Source organism: Abramis brama (assembly GCF_963993115.1).
Source record: "Abramis brama genome assembly, chromosome: 11".
Taxonomy (NCBI): domain Eukaryota; kingdom Metazoa; phylum Chordata; class Actinopteri; order Cypriniformes; family Leuciscidae; genus Abramis; species Abramis brama.
Genome location: NC_139973.1, coordinates 19,607,271 through 19,624,069, shown reverse-complemented (window position 1 = coordinate 19,624,069; position 16,799 = coordinate 19,607,271). Strand labels below are relative to the sequence as shown.

Sequence of the window (16,799 nt, the reverse complement as noted above, 5' to 3'; positions counted from 1 at the left end):
ACTAAGCACCTGCGTCCACACAGATGGAGACAAAAGACAGATATCAGAAAACCTCACAGATCTAAGTCTTAGAGTTTGATCGAAACAGAGGGTGACAAGGTGAATCCCACATTCCAATTTGTGCTGCAGGCAGATTCTGGGTATGAGGACGTTTCTTGGCACTCAAGCTCTTGCCTTTTCAGCTACTGTGAAAGACTACTTGTTATACTGTGAAAGACTGACTTGGCTTTAGCTTTGATGACTCGTCTATAAATGACAATTTAATGCCCAGTTTCACAGACAAGTCTTAAGCCTAGTCCCAGACTAAAATGCATGTTTGAGCCGTGTTAACTGAAAGCAACTTGCACTAACATATCTTCAAATATGTCAGTGCCATTGTTTTGTCTCAAGATGCACACCAGTAATGTTTTTTAAGCTACTTTAATGTCCTAATTTAACTAAGGCCTAGTCCTGGCTTAGTCTAAGACCTGTCTGTGAAAAAATGATAGACTGTGGAACAGCAATTAAGATTTTAGTTATGTTTAGAGTTAGTTATGCTTATGTTTATTTTGCATTCAAATCAGTTTTCCTCTAATCACAACTTTGCAAGTGTCCTTTTGCTTCTATTCACAGCTCCACTTTGACAGCTGCTGCACCTTGCCTTTTCATGGTTGAACAGAGAGCCATCTTCTCTTCAGGGTAAATTTTCAAGATCACACTGTCCAGGGTCATCAAGCTTGTCAAGTTTATTAAGGCTTGAGGTCTGCTGCAGAACTTTCTCACTCCTTAATGCAACGCGAATCACAGACCTGCAAAAAATTTCCAGACAACAGATTGATGAACTTACTCATTGCTATTGCAACATACTCTATTTTGCACTAAAAAACTTGCTAAAATATTAAGTTATTAATAATAATAATAATAATAATTGATTCACTCCCAGCAATACCGTCGTGGTCCCCTTAGGGGTCGCAACCCCCTGGTTGAAGGCCCTTAGACTTACTACATTTGGACTGCATCCGAAATCACATACTTCCCTATTTTTTCACCCTAGTACGTGAAAAACAGTATGTGACAAAAGTAGTATGTTCGAAATACCCGGATGACCTACTTCTTCCGGCGCGATTCTGAATTGTGCATACGATGGACACTTTACTATCCCATGAGGCCACGGGAGAGGATTTTTGAATGTCAGTGAAGCGACGCAACAGACGCTGGTAGGTCACGTGATAAGGGCAACATGGTGAATGTAGTACATCTGGATTACATTCATATTACATACATTCATTCAATATTGAACATACTTTTTTAGTGGTCGTGAAGTAATTACTTATTCAAAATAAGTACCTATATACTCAAGAGAGTCTCCGATTTCGGACGCAGCCTTGGTCCATGGAATCCTGCATACTAAGTGATGACAAGGGATCAGGCAAGAGTTAAACATCTCCATCTTGTTGGAAAAATAGTGTTGTACTCTCTATTTTAGGGTGCAAGTACTTAGCCGCCTGCTGATCTTTTCATGGTGTTGTGTTTCAGGATGGTAATTATACAAGATGTGCTCTAAATAAAGGCATGCGCTGTTCACTTTAGTCATAGTTAGAAGACATGCCACAAAAAACTGAAAGCTGTAACAATATTAGTATCCAATTAGTATGCTTATAGTTATAGCTATAGCTGCCCTCTGCTAATGCATAAAAAACGTGGCCTAATTTGGAGAACATAAGAGTAAATAGAAGAGTTTGTTTTTACCTTAAAATGTATGATAATTTGTATCAAATAACCACATGCAAGGCAGAGGTAATGCCTTTGAAAGTGGCTGAAGCTATAGTATGTTCCCTCTCCCAGGCCATGATTCAGCTATCAATAGCCATATCCATCACCGCTGATCATGTGACTGAAACATGAGATATGATGGGAGACAACACCCACATACAAATTATTCTAAAGGCATAATGTTACACTGCTCTGCTCAAGGATTTTTTTGTCCATTTGACAATTCATTTTCAGAGTTTAAACAGATAAGACCCAGACTTATTCGAATAATGTCGTCATCATACTGCCTTCTCTCCAAAAATCTAAATTCTGAAATTGCCATCTTGTTTGCATTTTCATTTTTTTAATGCCAGCAACGTTTCAGACTTTCCGGTGTGTGCATGCATTTGAGGTCAGCAAATTATCCTTAAACATTGCACAGACTCTGTGTTGCATTTACTGCACAATACTGCCACCTGGGTGACAACTCTCCCTTGAGAATTACAAAACATTAACTGAACTCAACGCAAGGGACAAAAAAAACATGCATTTTATTTATGCCGTTTTACAAATTAAAAACACTTTGGTAGAATGCAAATTATACAAAACAGGAAAATAATTATGTCAGCACTTATATCTAATGGCAAGAAACAACATCCTTCATTTTATGCACAGATTTGCACTTTGGCATCAACATCATTATAACCTTTAACATGCAGACACAAGACCAGAACAGCAACTGACCTTCCTAACCATAGACAGGTCTACTGTTAAAAAAATAATAATAATAATAATAAAAAAAATATATATATATACTATGCATGATCCAAAGCTATTGTAGATAATATTACTGAAATACAACATGAAAACCACACACAAAAAGGCTATGTAACTCAAGTATTCAGTCTTAACTTCTTAAAGCGCCTAAAGATGTATGAATTCCAAGACACTGGTAATACACGTGAAACACTGATTCAATACCTCTTTATGATAGCAATGTAACTGGCAGTCTGTAGAAAAAGGCCACATGCTGATCTCAGTACATCAGACAAGTCACCTCTCTCAAGGCAATATCAGATCAAATACAATGTAATTGCCATGTACATGACCTAAAGACACTCATAATCTATCTCCTCCAAGTATCTGAGAGAAAATACTAAGGAAACTAAAGTCTACCTGATTTATCTTGGTGCACCTTGAGAGATCTTTGACTATTTATTTATTTTTGCATAAAGGACATTATAAAATAATACATTTCTTAAAATGCATTTGCATATAATCTTTGAGCTTTGTTTCTGACAAATGTTTTCCTTAAGTTTGCATGAAATTTACAATTACAGCATACAATACAAGATGGACAAATACTGTTGACTAATATGATGATTAAAATGTCTATTAGAGTACATTGTTGGTTTCTGAGAAAAATGTTTGTACAAAAGGCCAAGATAAGGTAAGAGAAATCCCTTCTGCATCTGGATTCTGTCTTGCACTGGAGATATCAAATCAGAATAATTGTTTAAACTAGGCAAACCACAGCAGGATACATAACCATTTAAAAAAAAAACTATATGACCGTTGAAGCTGGTACCACTAGTTTATAAGATGTATACTGCAATGCAGTTGTCTTTATCTGCCCTGGATCCACTACCAACAGCTGTAAAACTTTAACCTTAAAACAGTGATGCAAGGAAAAACGTGTGAAGTCTACCTGAGAAACAAATGCACAAGGATCCTTCTCTCCAAAATCTTTATAATTATTAGAGTAAATATGCAGGAAAAAAAACACTACTAGTATGAATGATTACATGAACTGTATATTTTCCAATCATATATACTTCAAATCATTGCAAAGTCCTATATACACATTAAAAAGAAAAATTAAAGGAATGGTAAAGTTTCCAGTGCAAATTCTAATATCGCCATTTCCAGTGCAAAACATGTGGTACAGTACTTGACCTGTAAAAGCTTAATGGATTATGAAAGCAAATGTCAGTCATAAGCAGTGAAAGCATACAATGGAATTGCATGCCACTGTCTGTAAATGAATCCCTGTCGTAAGTTGTCTTTTATGACTTACAGATTTACATTATCTTAGAAAATTAAGATAAAAGTGTTTTACATTTTCATAATATACAATATAAGGCATTAAAAGGTGTTCATCCCTAGATATTTAGATTTTCTTTTTTTGCATTAAAATACCATTAAGCTCAAGTCCAGCTTTAAACATGAAATTGCAGGTACTCACCCATATAGATCGCAATACATACTACAGGATGTAACACTTGGAGTCTTGTCTCCTAAGGAGTCAGATTACAACATTTGGCATTAAAGCTAAGCAATCACTCTGCTTGCATTTGCTCCTTGATGTCTGAAGGCAGCGTCTCAAACAGAACGTCTTCTACAACAAGTCCACTGCTCTTTAAGGCGCGACAAGAGCCAAGTTCAGCTGGTAAGATCTCAAAGTGATTGCCCTTTAACTCCAAGTGAGTCAGTACACTTAGGAAAGAAATCTTTGGTGAAAGGACAGACAGCGTGTTTCTGCCAAGCTTCAGAGTCTTGAGCTTCTTACAGAAGAAGAGCTCATCAGGAATATTTTCGATTTTGTTGCAACTAACAGAGAAGTATTGAAGGCTCTGGAGAACGCCTATCTCCGGTGGGATAAAACGGATGTCGTTGTAGGAAAGATCGAGGTAGCGCAGTTTGTTGCAGAGGAACAAGTGTGAAGGTAGGATCTCGATCTTGTTATGGCTTAAGTAGAGGCGCTCCAAGCTCCCGAGTTTTTTGATGTGTTCAGGTATAAAAGTGATGCCATTGTGCCAAAGCTTCAGACTGGTCAGTTTACGGAGGTGCTGGAAGCTGAGGATCTCTTCAATGGAGCGTAGATTGTTCTCCTTCAGATCCAACATTTGTAGATTAGACAGGCTGAAAATGGCATGTGGTATGCGTTCGAGGTCGCAGTGCACCAACTCAAGTTCTATTAGATTCACCATCTTTTTCAGGTTGTTAAGCATGACCAGCTTGGTGCCATCATTGCAAATACAGAGGCGTTGTAGATGGCTGGCCACATCCACGATGGACTGAGGGATCTTGGTGAAGTTGCTCTTGAGTGTCAGGGTCTTCAGCGCTTTGAGCTCTCGTAAAGAGTCCAAGGTTACGTTCTTTGACGCATCAGAACTTAAAGAGCCAATCAGATGGAGCTCTTCCAAATTCCGCAACACATACAACCACTGTGGAAGTTCACGGCCATCATCAAACTTCACTCGCAGCACCTTCAAGTTCTCCTTGAGGAATGAGGTTGCTGCACTGTGGATCTTGAGCGAGCACTGGTAAAGCGAAAGCTCCTGGAGATCCTCTAGTTGGGCAATGGCTGCTGGTATGGTAACATTATTAATGATCTCAAGCTTCAAAGACTGCAGCTCTGTCACCTCAAAGATGGTATCTGGGAGTCCAGACAGCATAAAGAGTTGAAGTTCTAGCCTGTTATTGCTGTTGGTTTGCAGCTTCTGCCGAAGCTTTTCAGCTGTCCACTCGTGGTTAAGGTTGAGCTGTTTCAGCTTGTTTTCGCTCACCTCTGACAGAAACACTGCAAATCTCTTGGAATATAGGGGATCATACTGATCAATCATGTGCAACATGAAAGCAAAATCGTTCTTTACATCTGGGATGTCATCAATTCCAGTCTCTTGCCTAACATATTCAAAGGAATACTCCTTGAGAGAAATATAGAACAGCCAGTAAGATGTATAAAGGCATGTGAGTCCATAAACACCAACAAAACACAAATAACAGTAGGAGAGCTTTGAGAACAAGTGGGCCATGGTATGATTGCAACAGAAGTACCGGTAACCTGTCATGTCCTGCATGTTCTCAGTGCAGGTAACATTGAACCTAACCTTTGACACCAGAGCACTGTTGTATGCAATTATAAGGATAAACTTGAGCACTTTTACAACAGTCTGACGGACATACATCATATATAATATATCACCCTCCTCCACATGCAGGCGGAATTTTTTGACCTTCTCAAACAAGGCTTTGGCTTGTTCTCCTTCCTTCTTGTCAAGGACACTTGCTGCTGGCTTGTCAACGACAATCTTTTCAGGTATTGATCTTAAAGATGAAGTCTTCTCCAGGTTGCCCTCTCCAATCGGAGTATCAAGGTTTGACCTACTGGCACTGTTCTTCTTCTTGTCCTTCTCTTCAGGATTCTCCCCAGACACTTCTGACAGTGCTCTGGTAGTCCATGGAGAGTCGAAACACTTTCCCAGGATGGATATGAAGTGCTCAATTTTAGAGCTGGAGCCAGGAAACTTGAACCAGAAATTGCTGCACACCATGAAAATTAAGGTATGTATGAGAACCAGGTAAGGGAAGTACTTGGCATACCAATGCAGTGCCTTTTCGTAGCACATCTGGTTTATGTAGTTATACTGCTGAATATCCAAGTTGGTCTTCAGTCCTTTCAACTCATGGACAGGCACTAACGCTACATGATTTGTGGAAGGTGGTGGGCACATCAGCTCGGTCTGGTTTGGAGAGAATGTCCTTTGAGGAAGGCATATGATTTTGTCTTGCATCACCTAAAAGGATAAAAGAGTGTAGCTATCAGAATCAACACAATGAAATTAAGACATAATTAGACTATTGCTGATATTCTATCCAAATGTTTAGCATTTTTATAGCACATTTCTGAAATCTGACTAAATAAGAGAATGCAACATTGCCATTCTGGAGCAATACTACATAGCATGAAAAAAATGTGGGTGGGTCATCCTCCTTTTTTACTGGAGTAGACTAGAGGTGTTCCCGAAGCCAAATACCTTATCTAAAATCTCTATGCAATAATGAGTAAAGTGAATGAGTGAGAGTAAAAATGAAACGAGCACAAATCCGTCTATGTGTGCATCTCTCAGAAATCAGAGCTTGGCAAGAGTAATATCAACTCAAATAGGCTACTACATCATATAAATGTTCTACGATATATGATATTGTATATTATTGTATGTATATTTAAATGATTTAAGCCTAGTACAATCTGATTTTTCTTAAGAGACATCCCTGCTTATTTCAGCAAGACAATGCCAAGATTCATTCTGCACATGTTACAACTGTGATGTTAGAACCGGTTCCCATAGGAACCTGAGACTCGCACTTAGGACAGCACATGCACATTGGCTCGTCTAGCCTGAAAAGTAAGGGTTTGGTGGGACTTTGAATGAGCCAAGTGGAATGGATTTGAGCAGCAGCGTGGAAATCAATGCTATAGCTAAAACGCGGAATGGAGTTTAATTTATTAGGGCATTCCTCAAGTGGAATGGATTTGACTGAAGGCGCTCTGAAAAGTGAACAGACATATGCGCTGAATTAGAGATGGTAAATTTGAGTGGGTCCAATATCATTGGTCTTAAAATGTGGGTGGGTCTTGTCCCACCCATATACAATGGTTCTGACGCCCATGCTACATAGTGTTATAAAATGCCGCCAGGAGATATGCCGAATCATACGAGAGCATTAGCTCATATATAATGAATGCCATCAGACATCAGAATTTATGTCGATACTAGGGGTGTAACGGTATACATATTTGTACTGAACATTTTCAGAACAGGTCTTTTGGTTCGGTATGCATGTGTACCGAATAAATAGTGTTGTTTTAACCGCTGCATGTGGAACTTCATTTCAAACTCCATGTGTTCCCCCCTAGAATGGAACAATATCGTTAATATTTATATACTTTGATGTTGCAAACATATCTAAAAAATAACTAAAGACAAAGAGTGATCTGCAGCCAGATAGGTGTACGATACAAGTTTTCTTAAACATGAGATATGCTTTATATAAAGCACTTCAAACTAAGTCATAAACCTGCATGGCTTGCCATACAGCAGTGGTTCTTAATTATTTGGTCACACCCTTATTTAAACCTTTTTTTTTTTTGGTTTAAATCCCCCCCCCTCCCCATATGCTTTTCTATGGCGGGGACTTATATGCTGGGCTTGTTTAGACAGTGACAAGTCTGAATAAGAACAATTCAGTGGAATTGTTGTTTGTTGCCTCTTTATAATGGCAGAACGACAACCGCTATTCACGCACTTGAACACTACCGCAACATCTGTTTTCTGTTTTGTTTTTTTCTGCTGATCTCCCACGCCCCCTCCCAATATTTAAGGACTTTTTTTATTTAAAGACAGACATAGTTTGTCCAGTAAAACATTGTTTAATTACAAAAAAAACAGGGTTTGTTTTCCCCCTGCTGTACCATTGACATACTGAACCGTGACTTCAAAACCGAGGTATATACCGAACCGTCATTATTGTGTACCGTTACACCCCTATTGCATACCCACTTATAATTAATGGGTTTTGTTATTCCAGTATTTTCTGTGTAGACAAATCTTAATGCTATGTCATACAATAGCATTCTGGTGAACTGTGTGTTTTTTTAACTTTGCTACAGCTTGGAGAGGTGTTCAATAGGGGTTCAGGTCAGGTTTTTGTGCAGGCCAGTCAAGTTGCTCCCCACCAGAGTCAGTAAACCCTGTTTATGGACCATACTTTGGGTAATCCTGAAAATCTATACCTTTGAGAGTTTACACACAGATTAAGAGCTTGCTTCACATAAAAGTAGCATTCATCCATGTAGTCATTCTAATTATACGAATATGCCCAAGTAATTTTCCCTGAATATAAAAAATAAAGATATGAAATAAACAATAAAGATGAAAGCTAATAAACCTCAAACACATCAGAGAGATAAACCTCCAGTGTGTAAAACGGTAGATGAAGCTCATTTTATGGTTTGAACTTCCAATCCCACACCACCTTTAGATTGCCGGGAACAGTGTAACAGTATCTGATGAGGAGAATATCTTTTAAGATAACCATTTTGGTGCTATGACATAAGTGTTGTGACTCAGACAGGAAATGAGAAATCATTGCACTGGCCACTTGAATTCTCAAGGGAGGTGAAATACCTTTGAGTTAGCAGAAAAAGGTGCTCAACAACTACTCAGTTTTGCATTAAATATTTTCAAAGGACACACTAGGCAGAAAAAATAAAGAAAAGAAAGTATGTTCACTTGAAGTGAAAAGCAGTAAACAAAAGCATTCTGTATTCATTTCAAGATGTGTGCCCTTCCCCCCTTTTCCTGCAAAACAGTTTAGTTTGTCTGGTAATTGCCATGTGGTTTCTGCCTGCAAAGGCAATGAGAAATGAGAAAAATCAGCTAAAAAGAGAGGGACAGATAATTGTGAGAGCTCTATACAGCACTATAGTGTAGTACAAGCACAAAAGGCAGACTGCAAAGTAAAGTCTGCTAATGAAGCATCAGCAGCTCTGAACATGGCTTCTCTGCGTTAAAATGGATGTGAGGCGCAGCAGCCCCAAGTGGCTAATAAAATGTCCATTATGCACTACAGGCCACTCAAAGTGCCCCCAGTCACACATGGTCATTTAGCAAACCATGGGATTATGCAGTGGCATTAGTAAAATAATTAATTAGGAAAAATTTTACTGCCTCACTGAGATCATCATGAACATCCAGTTGCAATTTACAAATTGCAATTCATCATACAGCTGTGCCATTCTTTGATGCACACATCCAGGGACAGTGGGGGATATCCCTGTCCTAACAATGGGTTCCTGTTAATGTTGTTTGTTGAAACTAAAAATAATTCAGGATCATCTAGAGGAATTGTAACTGAAGGGCAAACTTGCTGCTTGAAGCTCCACCCACTAGTTTACGAGGCCGAGCAGCTAGACTACAGGAGTCATTTTGTGTTTATAGAGGGGCCACCATGAGGGGAAGAAGGGGTAATCTTTTCGTGTGGGGTGACTGGAATTTAGCAATTTTCCGTAAGCAAACTCCCACTTCTTTATGCAGTATGCACTGCCCAACAGTGGGCTGTTCATGCACAGAGGAAATACATCTATGGTGTGAAGTCATTTATTATTCCATTGCCGTTGATCAAGGAAGACTGTCCTCCCGGTGTCACAGACAAGGCTTAAACCTAGTCCCAGATTAAAATGCATGCTTGAGCCGTGTTAACTGAAAGAAACTCGCACTGGCATATCTTAAATTATGTCAGTGCCATTGGTTTGTCTCAAGATGCACATCAGTAGTGCTTTTTTTTTCTCTAAGGCATGTTAATAAAAACTACTTAAATGTCTTAATTGAACTAAGGCTTAACCCAGGCCTGTCTGTAAAACCAGGCCTGTATGTTTTGGTACTGCTTAAAGTGGAAATGAAGCAGTCAGTCAAGTTAATATGATCTAATAAATAGATTTCCACTCTAATCAAATTATATTTAACAAACACAAATGTAACCATTTTTGTTATAGCTTTTGTAGCAAGGTCACCTCCATTTTGCAGTACTACAACCTGTGACATCATGCCGTAGGTTGGCTCTGTTGGATTAATGAAGATTATTATAGTTTCGATTCTGGTCTTTGATTTTTCTGCTTAGCTGCTGTAATTGTTACTAGTAATAGATAAAGTCATAATATCTGTCACCAAGAAGATGACCAATAGAGGGCTCCAGTACTATTTGCAAGGCAATTCTGGGCTGATTTAAAAAATAAAATAAAAAATAAAAACAGAAATAATTCAGGACTCCAGTAGTGAAGAAAAGGTTGGTTAAAAACTATTGCATGGAATGCAAAAGGATAAAAAAAAATAAAAAAAAAAGATAAATGGCAAGGGAGATGACGGGATTAGGGATAACCTTTGGAGACTATCCAAAGTATGGAGTCCTGATTGGTAAACGTGGAGTTGCGGTAAGAAATATTTATTTTGCTGTCAGATGGGTGTTTATTATGGTTGTGGTTCATTTTCATTTCTGACAGTCTTTTCGGCAAGATGCTGTATTTCCAAGTGTAACTATGGATATCTTGTGGTGGTAGGACTTGTGTATCTGAATGTGTATCAGGAAACAAAGCAACTATTCTCCCTTTCAGCGGCAGTTTATGAATATGGACTCTTTTGTCCTTTGCTTTAACACTGTAAAACTAATTTTTACATCCAGGACTAATGCAATAGTGGTCCAGTTTCCATATTTCACGGTCTCTGTCTTTATCCTTCACTATCGGTCCTCCACTGTCTTCTTTAACTGTCTCTCTACCATTGTTTCTGATGAGCAAGACAACAAACCCTGTGACATCACAGCAAGTGTAGTACTGTAAGATAGCGGTGCTCTTGCTACAAAAGCTATAACAAAACATATTCATTTCTTTTAAATGGTTACATTGATCGAGTTTGTTATATAATTAGATTTTAGTTGAAATCCATTCACTAAATAATGTTAACTTGACTGAATGCTTCATTTCCACTTTAAGACTCATTTTTCAGCTATAAAAAAAATTAAAATAGTAGTTTTCTTTTGGTATTTGGTTTAAAGAGAAGAATAGTAATATTTACCTGCAGAGTGCATCCAAACACACCTATCATGAGCATGACCACAGAAAGGTAGTCTGTGAACACATCCCACCATGGCTTCAAAACCCGGAAAGCCGGCTGCTGTTCCGTGAACTGCCGGAATTCGGTCACTGGAATCATGCTCCTGTAAAGGCACAATGAATAATTATGAATTATGAGCTATGAATATTTTGAATAACATATTATACTGTAGGGTTTACTGTAAGGTTTTTGCTTAATGACTTCAATGACCAGCCGGAATTGATCAAATTACAGCACAAACATCCTCACTAAAGACAGCTGATATGCTAGCTAGAGTTGTCACAATACCAAAATATCAGTGGTTGTATCAGTGCTCATAAAAATGTCAGCACTATAGCAAAAACTATTATAATTATTTAACTATTTGAAAATAAAAAAATATATATATATTCAATTAAATGATTAGGCCTAATAAATAACTAGATGGAAAAATGTTTTGACTTCAATTACAATATTTTCCAATTAAGTAAACAATTCTATAAAAGTTAAGTAAAAACTTAATAAATGAAGAACAAATAAACACATTATTCATTAGTCAGCATTTACATTCCAGGACTTAAAGGATTAGTTCACTTCAAAATGAAAACTCTGTCATCATTTACTCACCCTCAAGTTGTTTCAATCTTTTCATTTTGAAGTGAACTAATCCTTTAATGCAGGTTATCAATCACTGCAATTTTGTTTCAGTCTTGCATGTAAATACGTTTTTCACTCTGAAATGACAACTTTGCAGTGTTTTGTCAGGAGTAAGAAAAATAAAGATTTTATTCATATTCTAAATTGTCAATCACTTCTTGTGAAAACTTTGAACAAATCCTCTGATTTGCCACTGTGTTAATGAGTTCAACAGTCATGTCTGTGATTGGCTACAATGTGCAACGCTTCAAAAAACACATTGTAAATAGAAACCTTTGACACGCTTCACAAAGCATGCACACAAACGGCTTTTGACTTTTGACAAGACTGCACTAGTCTAAATATAAATTGATGGATGTTTAAAATAAATAAGCTCTGGAATGACAGCCTACCAGAATTATAGTGTCAAGCAGATTGAAAGGCATTTTTAAATTAGTTATTATTATTCTCATATTCTGTACAAAAAGAAAAAAAAAGAAAAAAAAGAAAAAGTTAGTTCTTGTAGCTCAACTGGTAAAGCAAGATGGAAAAGACATGGGTTTAATTCCCAGGGAATGCATGGCCTGATAAAACGTATGCACTGGAATAAAAGCCACTCAAATTTTTTTATTGTTCTACAAAATTTTTGCAGTAGCCAAATAATTCTCAGACCAACAATAAACATGTTTACACAGAAGCAGCCAATTTATATTCCAATAATAATTTCACTTTGTGATAATCCCACCACAATCCAACCATCACTAGTAGCCTATGTAAGGCCGTAACCATGCAGCATCAAGAATATCGAATTGAGAGGGACAATATAGCCATGTCTAATTATTGGGGGGAGCGGGGGGACTTGTCCCCCTCAATGTCTATGGTGGTTACAGCCTTGCTGGTATGTGTCGTCTGGAAATTGCATGGCTCTATGGTTGATTCTTGATTCACTTGCTACATTCAGCAATCAAATAGTTCTGAATAAAAAAAAAAGACTTGTCCAGGTCAACACCTTATAACTGGCTGCTCATTCATGAGCTATGCTTTATGTCCTTTCCATCAATGGTCTCTACTAGTAAATTAATTTAAATTCAAATCCATGAATTTATTTGGCAAAAATCCAGGTAATAAGCAAAATAAAATTGCACAAAGCAAATATCTCTTTAGTCTGGATTAAATGTACCTAACTGGGATATTAATACCTTGATGTTTTATTGCAAAACAAAACAAAATGCAAAAGCTGCAATTAAAAATGTCCTATCGATCCTGAAAGACACTGGATAAGAATTTAGGTCATCTTAAGTATTGAAGACACCGTCATGAAGGCTAGCATAAAACGCTCATACTGATTCCTAAAGAAGGCAGTCCAGCAGACTTAATCTAATATATTTTGATGCAATTCTTGCATCATGCCGTACACAATGCATTTTCCACTGATCTTATTAATTATTGAGATTAGTGCTGCATTGGCTTCACTTTGCAGCAGTCACCCAGTCAAAAAAAAAAAAGGGTTTACATTGATGTACCTATAAAAGGCCTGCACAGATGGAGAGCATTGACAACAAACACAGTAGTGAAACATAAAATGCAACGAGGAAGGGGAGTAGTATTAGACATGTTCATCATCTAAAAGTCCCCCTTAGTCAATCATTTGTTCCCTAAATCTCACCTTTGATCACATATTTAAATGTTTTTTTCCTTGAAAAAATAAAATAAAATAATTGACATGCCTTAAAATAGCTTAAATGTAACTTGACACCCTTGCCTCATTTAGTATATGCGGTTCTATGAATATGCAAATTATCCCCACCTCCACTCACACCAGCTCAGAGAGCCACTCGTTGTTGATCACACGTTGACGTGATTACTGATTACCACCAGAATGGTTACAAGGTAGCTTGTGACGTAAGAAACACCAGTGATTTCAATCCGCGTTTTTGAGACTGTCTTTGGTTCACTGCCGTTTTAAGGAGAAAATACTCAGCAATGGTGTTTATTTATTTTATTTTAACTTTATTTTAACAGGGGAACCAGACTGAGACCGAGATCTCTTTTTCAGCTGAGCCCTGTGAAACATGTAAACATATACAATGTCACACAATGAAAAATACATATACAATAAAGTGTTGACTTTTTAAAGTGTTGACTTTAAAAAGCTTGTTTAAATGAAAAGATTTTCATTAAAAGCTTGATTTTCACTACAGGGGGACTTTAAACACCATTAATGAGTACAAAGCACCTTTCACAAAATGCAGACAAGTACCCATGTTGTAGTCCTGCACTTGATGTAACACACCTGAAATCCACTTTAAGTCAGGCAGCCTAAATTACATCAAAATGTCAGATAAATTAAAACATCCCTCATATAATTTACATGCAAGACCAAACCAAAGACAACACTTCACAGTCTGTAAAAGGCCCCAGAGTCAAAATGTGATTGCACCAAAGTAAAATGAACACTAAAAATACACCATTGTGTATAGGGGTGGGACAAAACATCAGCGCCAAATATTGATATTTTAATTAATAAAATAAAGTGCTCCAAGTAGATTTCCCTGCTCCCAGCATCGCTACTTCAAATGTCTGTTGCTAAACTCTAATCCTTATACTGATATATATATATTGATATTCAAATTTAACATTTAAAGCTAAACACAATTTGACTGATTTATGAGTCTATTTAAATAGTGTCTTCACAAGCCAGTTGTCAAGGGAATTCTCACACACACACACACAAATGTCCTTTACAAGTAGCCTATAGCTAAACGTGCACACACAAAATTACAGGAAAGTGTACAACTCTAGTAGCTTAATCATCACAAAACAGTCAGCAAATGAATTAGACAACCCCAACCTCAGCTGACCATAAATCCTAGAAGTTGTGTACTTGCTGAAAATGTTAGTCATTCAATGGTGCTTACATCAGAGTAAACACAATCAGTCTTCTGCAGGTTAAACACAAGTATCCACATACTGTTTGTACTTTTATAAATATTTCTCAAGAAAAAAAGACAACATAAAAGCTTGCATATTTAGATGCAATCTGCTTGTGTACTGTGCAAAGAATGAGTAACCAAAACCATTATTTTAAAAAAAAAGAAACCCATGGCTACAAGATACTGCATGCAACATGCTTTAACAGGCAGCCTTCTTCAGGCAGGGCAAAATATTTGGACATTTGTGAACAGCTGCAGCAGTTCAAGTATCTGGAACTCCTGATTACTATAGCTGATTTGGTACAAGATATTTTCCACACAGAGGTTTGACACACTCACACACACACACAAGCAAATAATGATCAATAATATTCAATAAATGTTAAAGGATAAAATGTTATGACTTAAATGCTAAACTATATCCAATGTTCACACACTACAAGACAGATAATAATAAAATGTTGGCAGACTGAATGGAAAAATCCAACGTGTTCTGGTAGACAAGAAATAAGCAGTGCATAAATGGATGGGAGTATGCATGTTCCTGCAGACCTGCTTATTTAAACTAATAAGGCTAGCTTTAAGTATCCTCAGAGTAAACTCAGAGCTGTACCATCTCCTGGAGCAGCTTTTCCTGCCAGGAAATGGGGTGGTTCTCAAATATAGTAGTGGAAAAAAACAGTACACTACTGAATCACATCAGCAGCAGGACGAAGAGGAGCTCACTTTCAGATAGCAGTAAAAGCATGAGCACGGAAGAAAGATGTTTTGTAACGATAGCTGGAGCTGATTTCCTCTACTGCTAATTACGGAAACCGAAATAAACAACATTAATTTACTCTCACGGGACAAAACAAAAACAGTGCACGTTCATTCAATGCGATATTAATTTCATTTAAAATCCGCCCATTTGATTGAAATCTCAAGAGACATGAAGTTATTTTGAGTATTTTAAATGGAGGCCTGTATAATGACTACCATGGGTAGGCTAATATAACAAGCCTAATGTAAAATAAATATAAACTAAACAAAGATGAACTTCAGTGACGCAAAATTCTAATTGATATTCTATGAATCTACATCGACACTTTCCTCACGGTCCTCAGTTTCCTTTCGTCTCACGTGTCTGTTTTAGTAGTTTCAACAAATTCGCTCCACCAACACGTCTTTGGAACAATAATTGCTACCACGTTTCCTCACTGAGGGGGTTTGAAAAGTTAAACGCTGTCCCGAGCGCGTTTCACTGCTTAACGACTGTCCCACAATTACGTCACGAAGATAGAATAATTCAGCATAAACATTTGCAATCTTAATGTTTGGTCGCAAAACACCGATGACGTGAAACAAACGGTCCCGGTTTTCTCTCACCTTTAAATGGGTTGAAGGTGTCTAGATGAAGATTCTAGCGGGGACTACAGCATGTCCTTGTGGCTGCGGTTCTCAGTCTCTTCTGTCCTCCAAGTGCTATAGGCTGAGCTGCCTGGGCGGGACTTCAGTACATGGGGGAAAATGAGAGACACAATAGCGTTCCGAGAACCGCCTTTCTCACTTTCCGTTTACATTTCACGTGTGTCATGTCGCGCTATCTGTCCATGACTTAAAGCAGCACCTCATTGTTACAGGAATTCTCAAGGACATTTCCTCGGCTCCACATCCCCAGTTCCACACCATTTTAACTAACTAAATAAAGACATTTCCTATGCGTCACGCTAAAGTTAATGATGGTTTATGGTTTGTGGTCCTTGTTTAACCAAAAAGCTGTGAGAATGGGCTGGAGAGATAATATGGCAAGGCAGTGGTATTGTAAAACACTGTAATTCACACAGGGTTTCTGACCACATTGAATGACCCTGCAATGGAACTGCTGAACAACAATTCCTGAAATGTATTTTATTTCATTTTTTAAAATAGACATTGTAAAATAGAGTAAAGGAACTTTTAAAAGTATGCATTTTTAGTGGCCTATATATCAGAAATGGAAACAGCAATGATCATGCAAGTGTCCAAAAACTAGCTACTGCCAGACTCCTCCACACCAAGCATAGCAGACATTAACTTTGTCATC

General features: G+C 37.6%; 1 protein-coding gene across 1 annotated transcript; it reads right to left on the bottom strand.

Moving 5' to 3' along the window:
* Window positions 1–2,263: 2,263 nt before the first annotated feature.
* lrrc8c (leucine rich repeat containing 8 VRAC subunit C) lies at window positions 2,264–16,212 on the bottom strand. Its single transcript, XM_084128212.1, has 3 exons — window positions 16,103–16,212; window positions 11,148–11,289; window positions 2,264–6,311 (listed from the first exon to the last, which is right to left on the bottom strand). Exons 2-3 carry the CDS (start codon window positions 11,283–11,285, stop codon window positions 4,071–4,073), a joined length of 2,379 nt encoding a protein of 792 aa, XP_083984338.1. The 5' UTR covers window positions 11,286–11,289; window positions 16,103–16,212; the 3' UTR covers window positions 2,264–4,070.
* Window positions 16,213–16,799: the final 587 nt, after the last annotated feature.

What these genes read in the sequence shown, in the direction of transcription:
- lrrc8c (XM_084128212.1), bottom strand. Translation starts at nt 11,285, where the DNA reads ATGATTCCAGTGACCGAATTCCGGCAGTTCACGGAACAGCAGCCGGCT. An exon ending in TGTTTGGATGCACTCTGCAG is followed by an intron (nt 6,312 to 11,147) that starts GTAAATATTACT and finishes TTATCCTTTTAG; the next exon opens with GTGATGCAAGACAAAATCAT.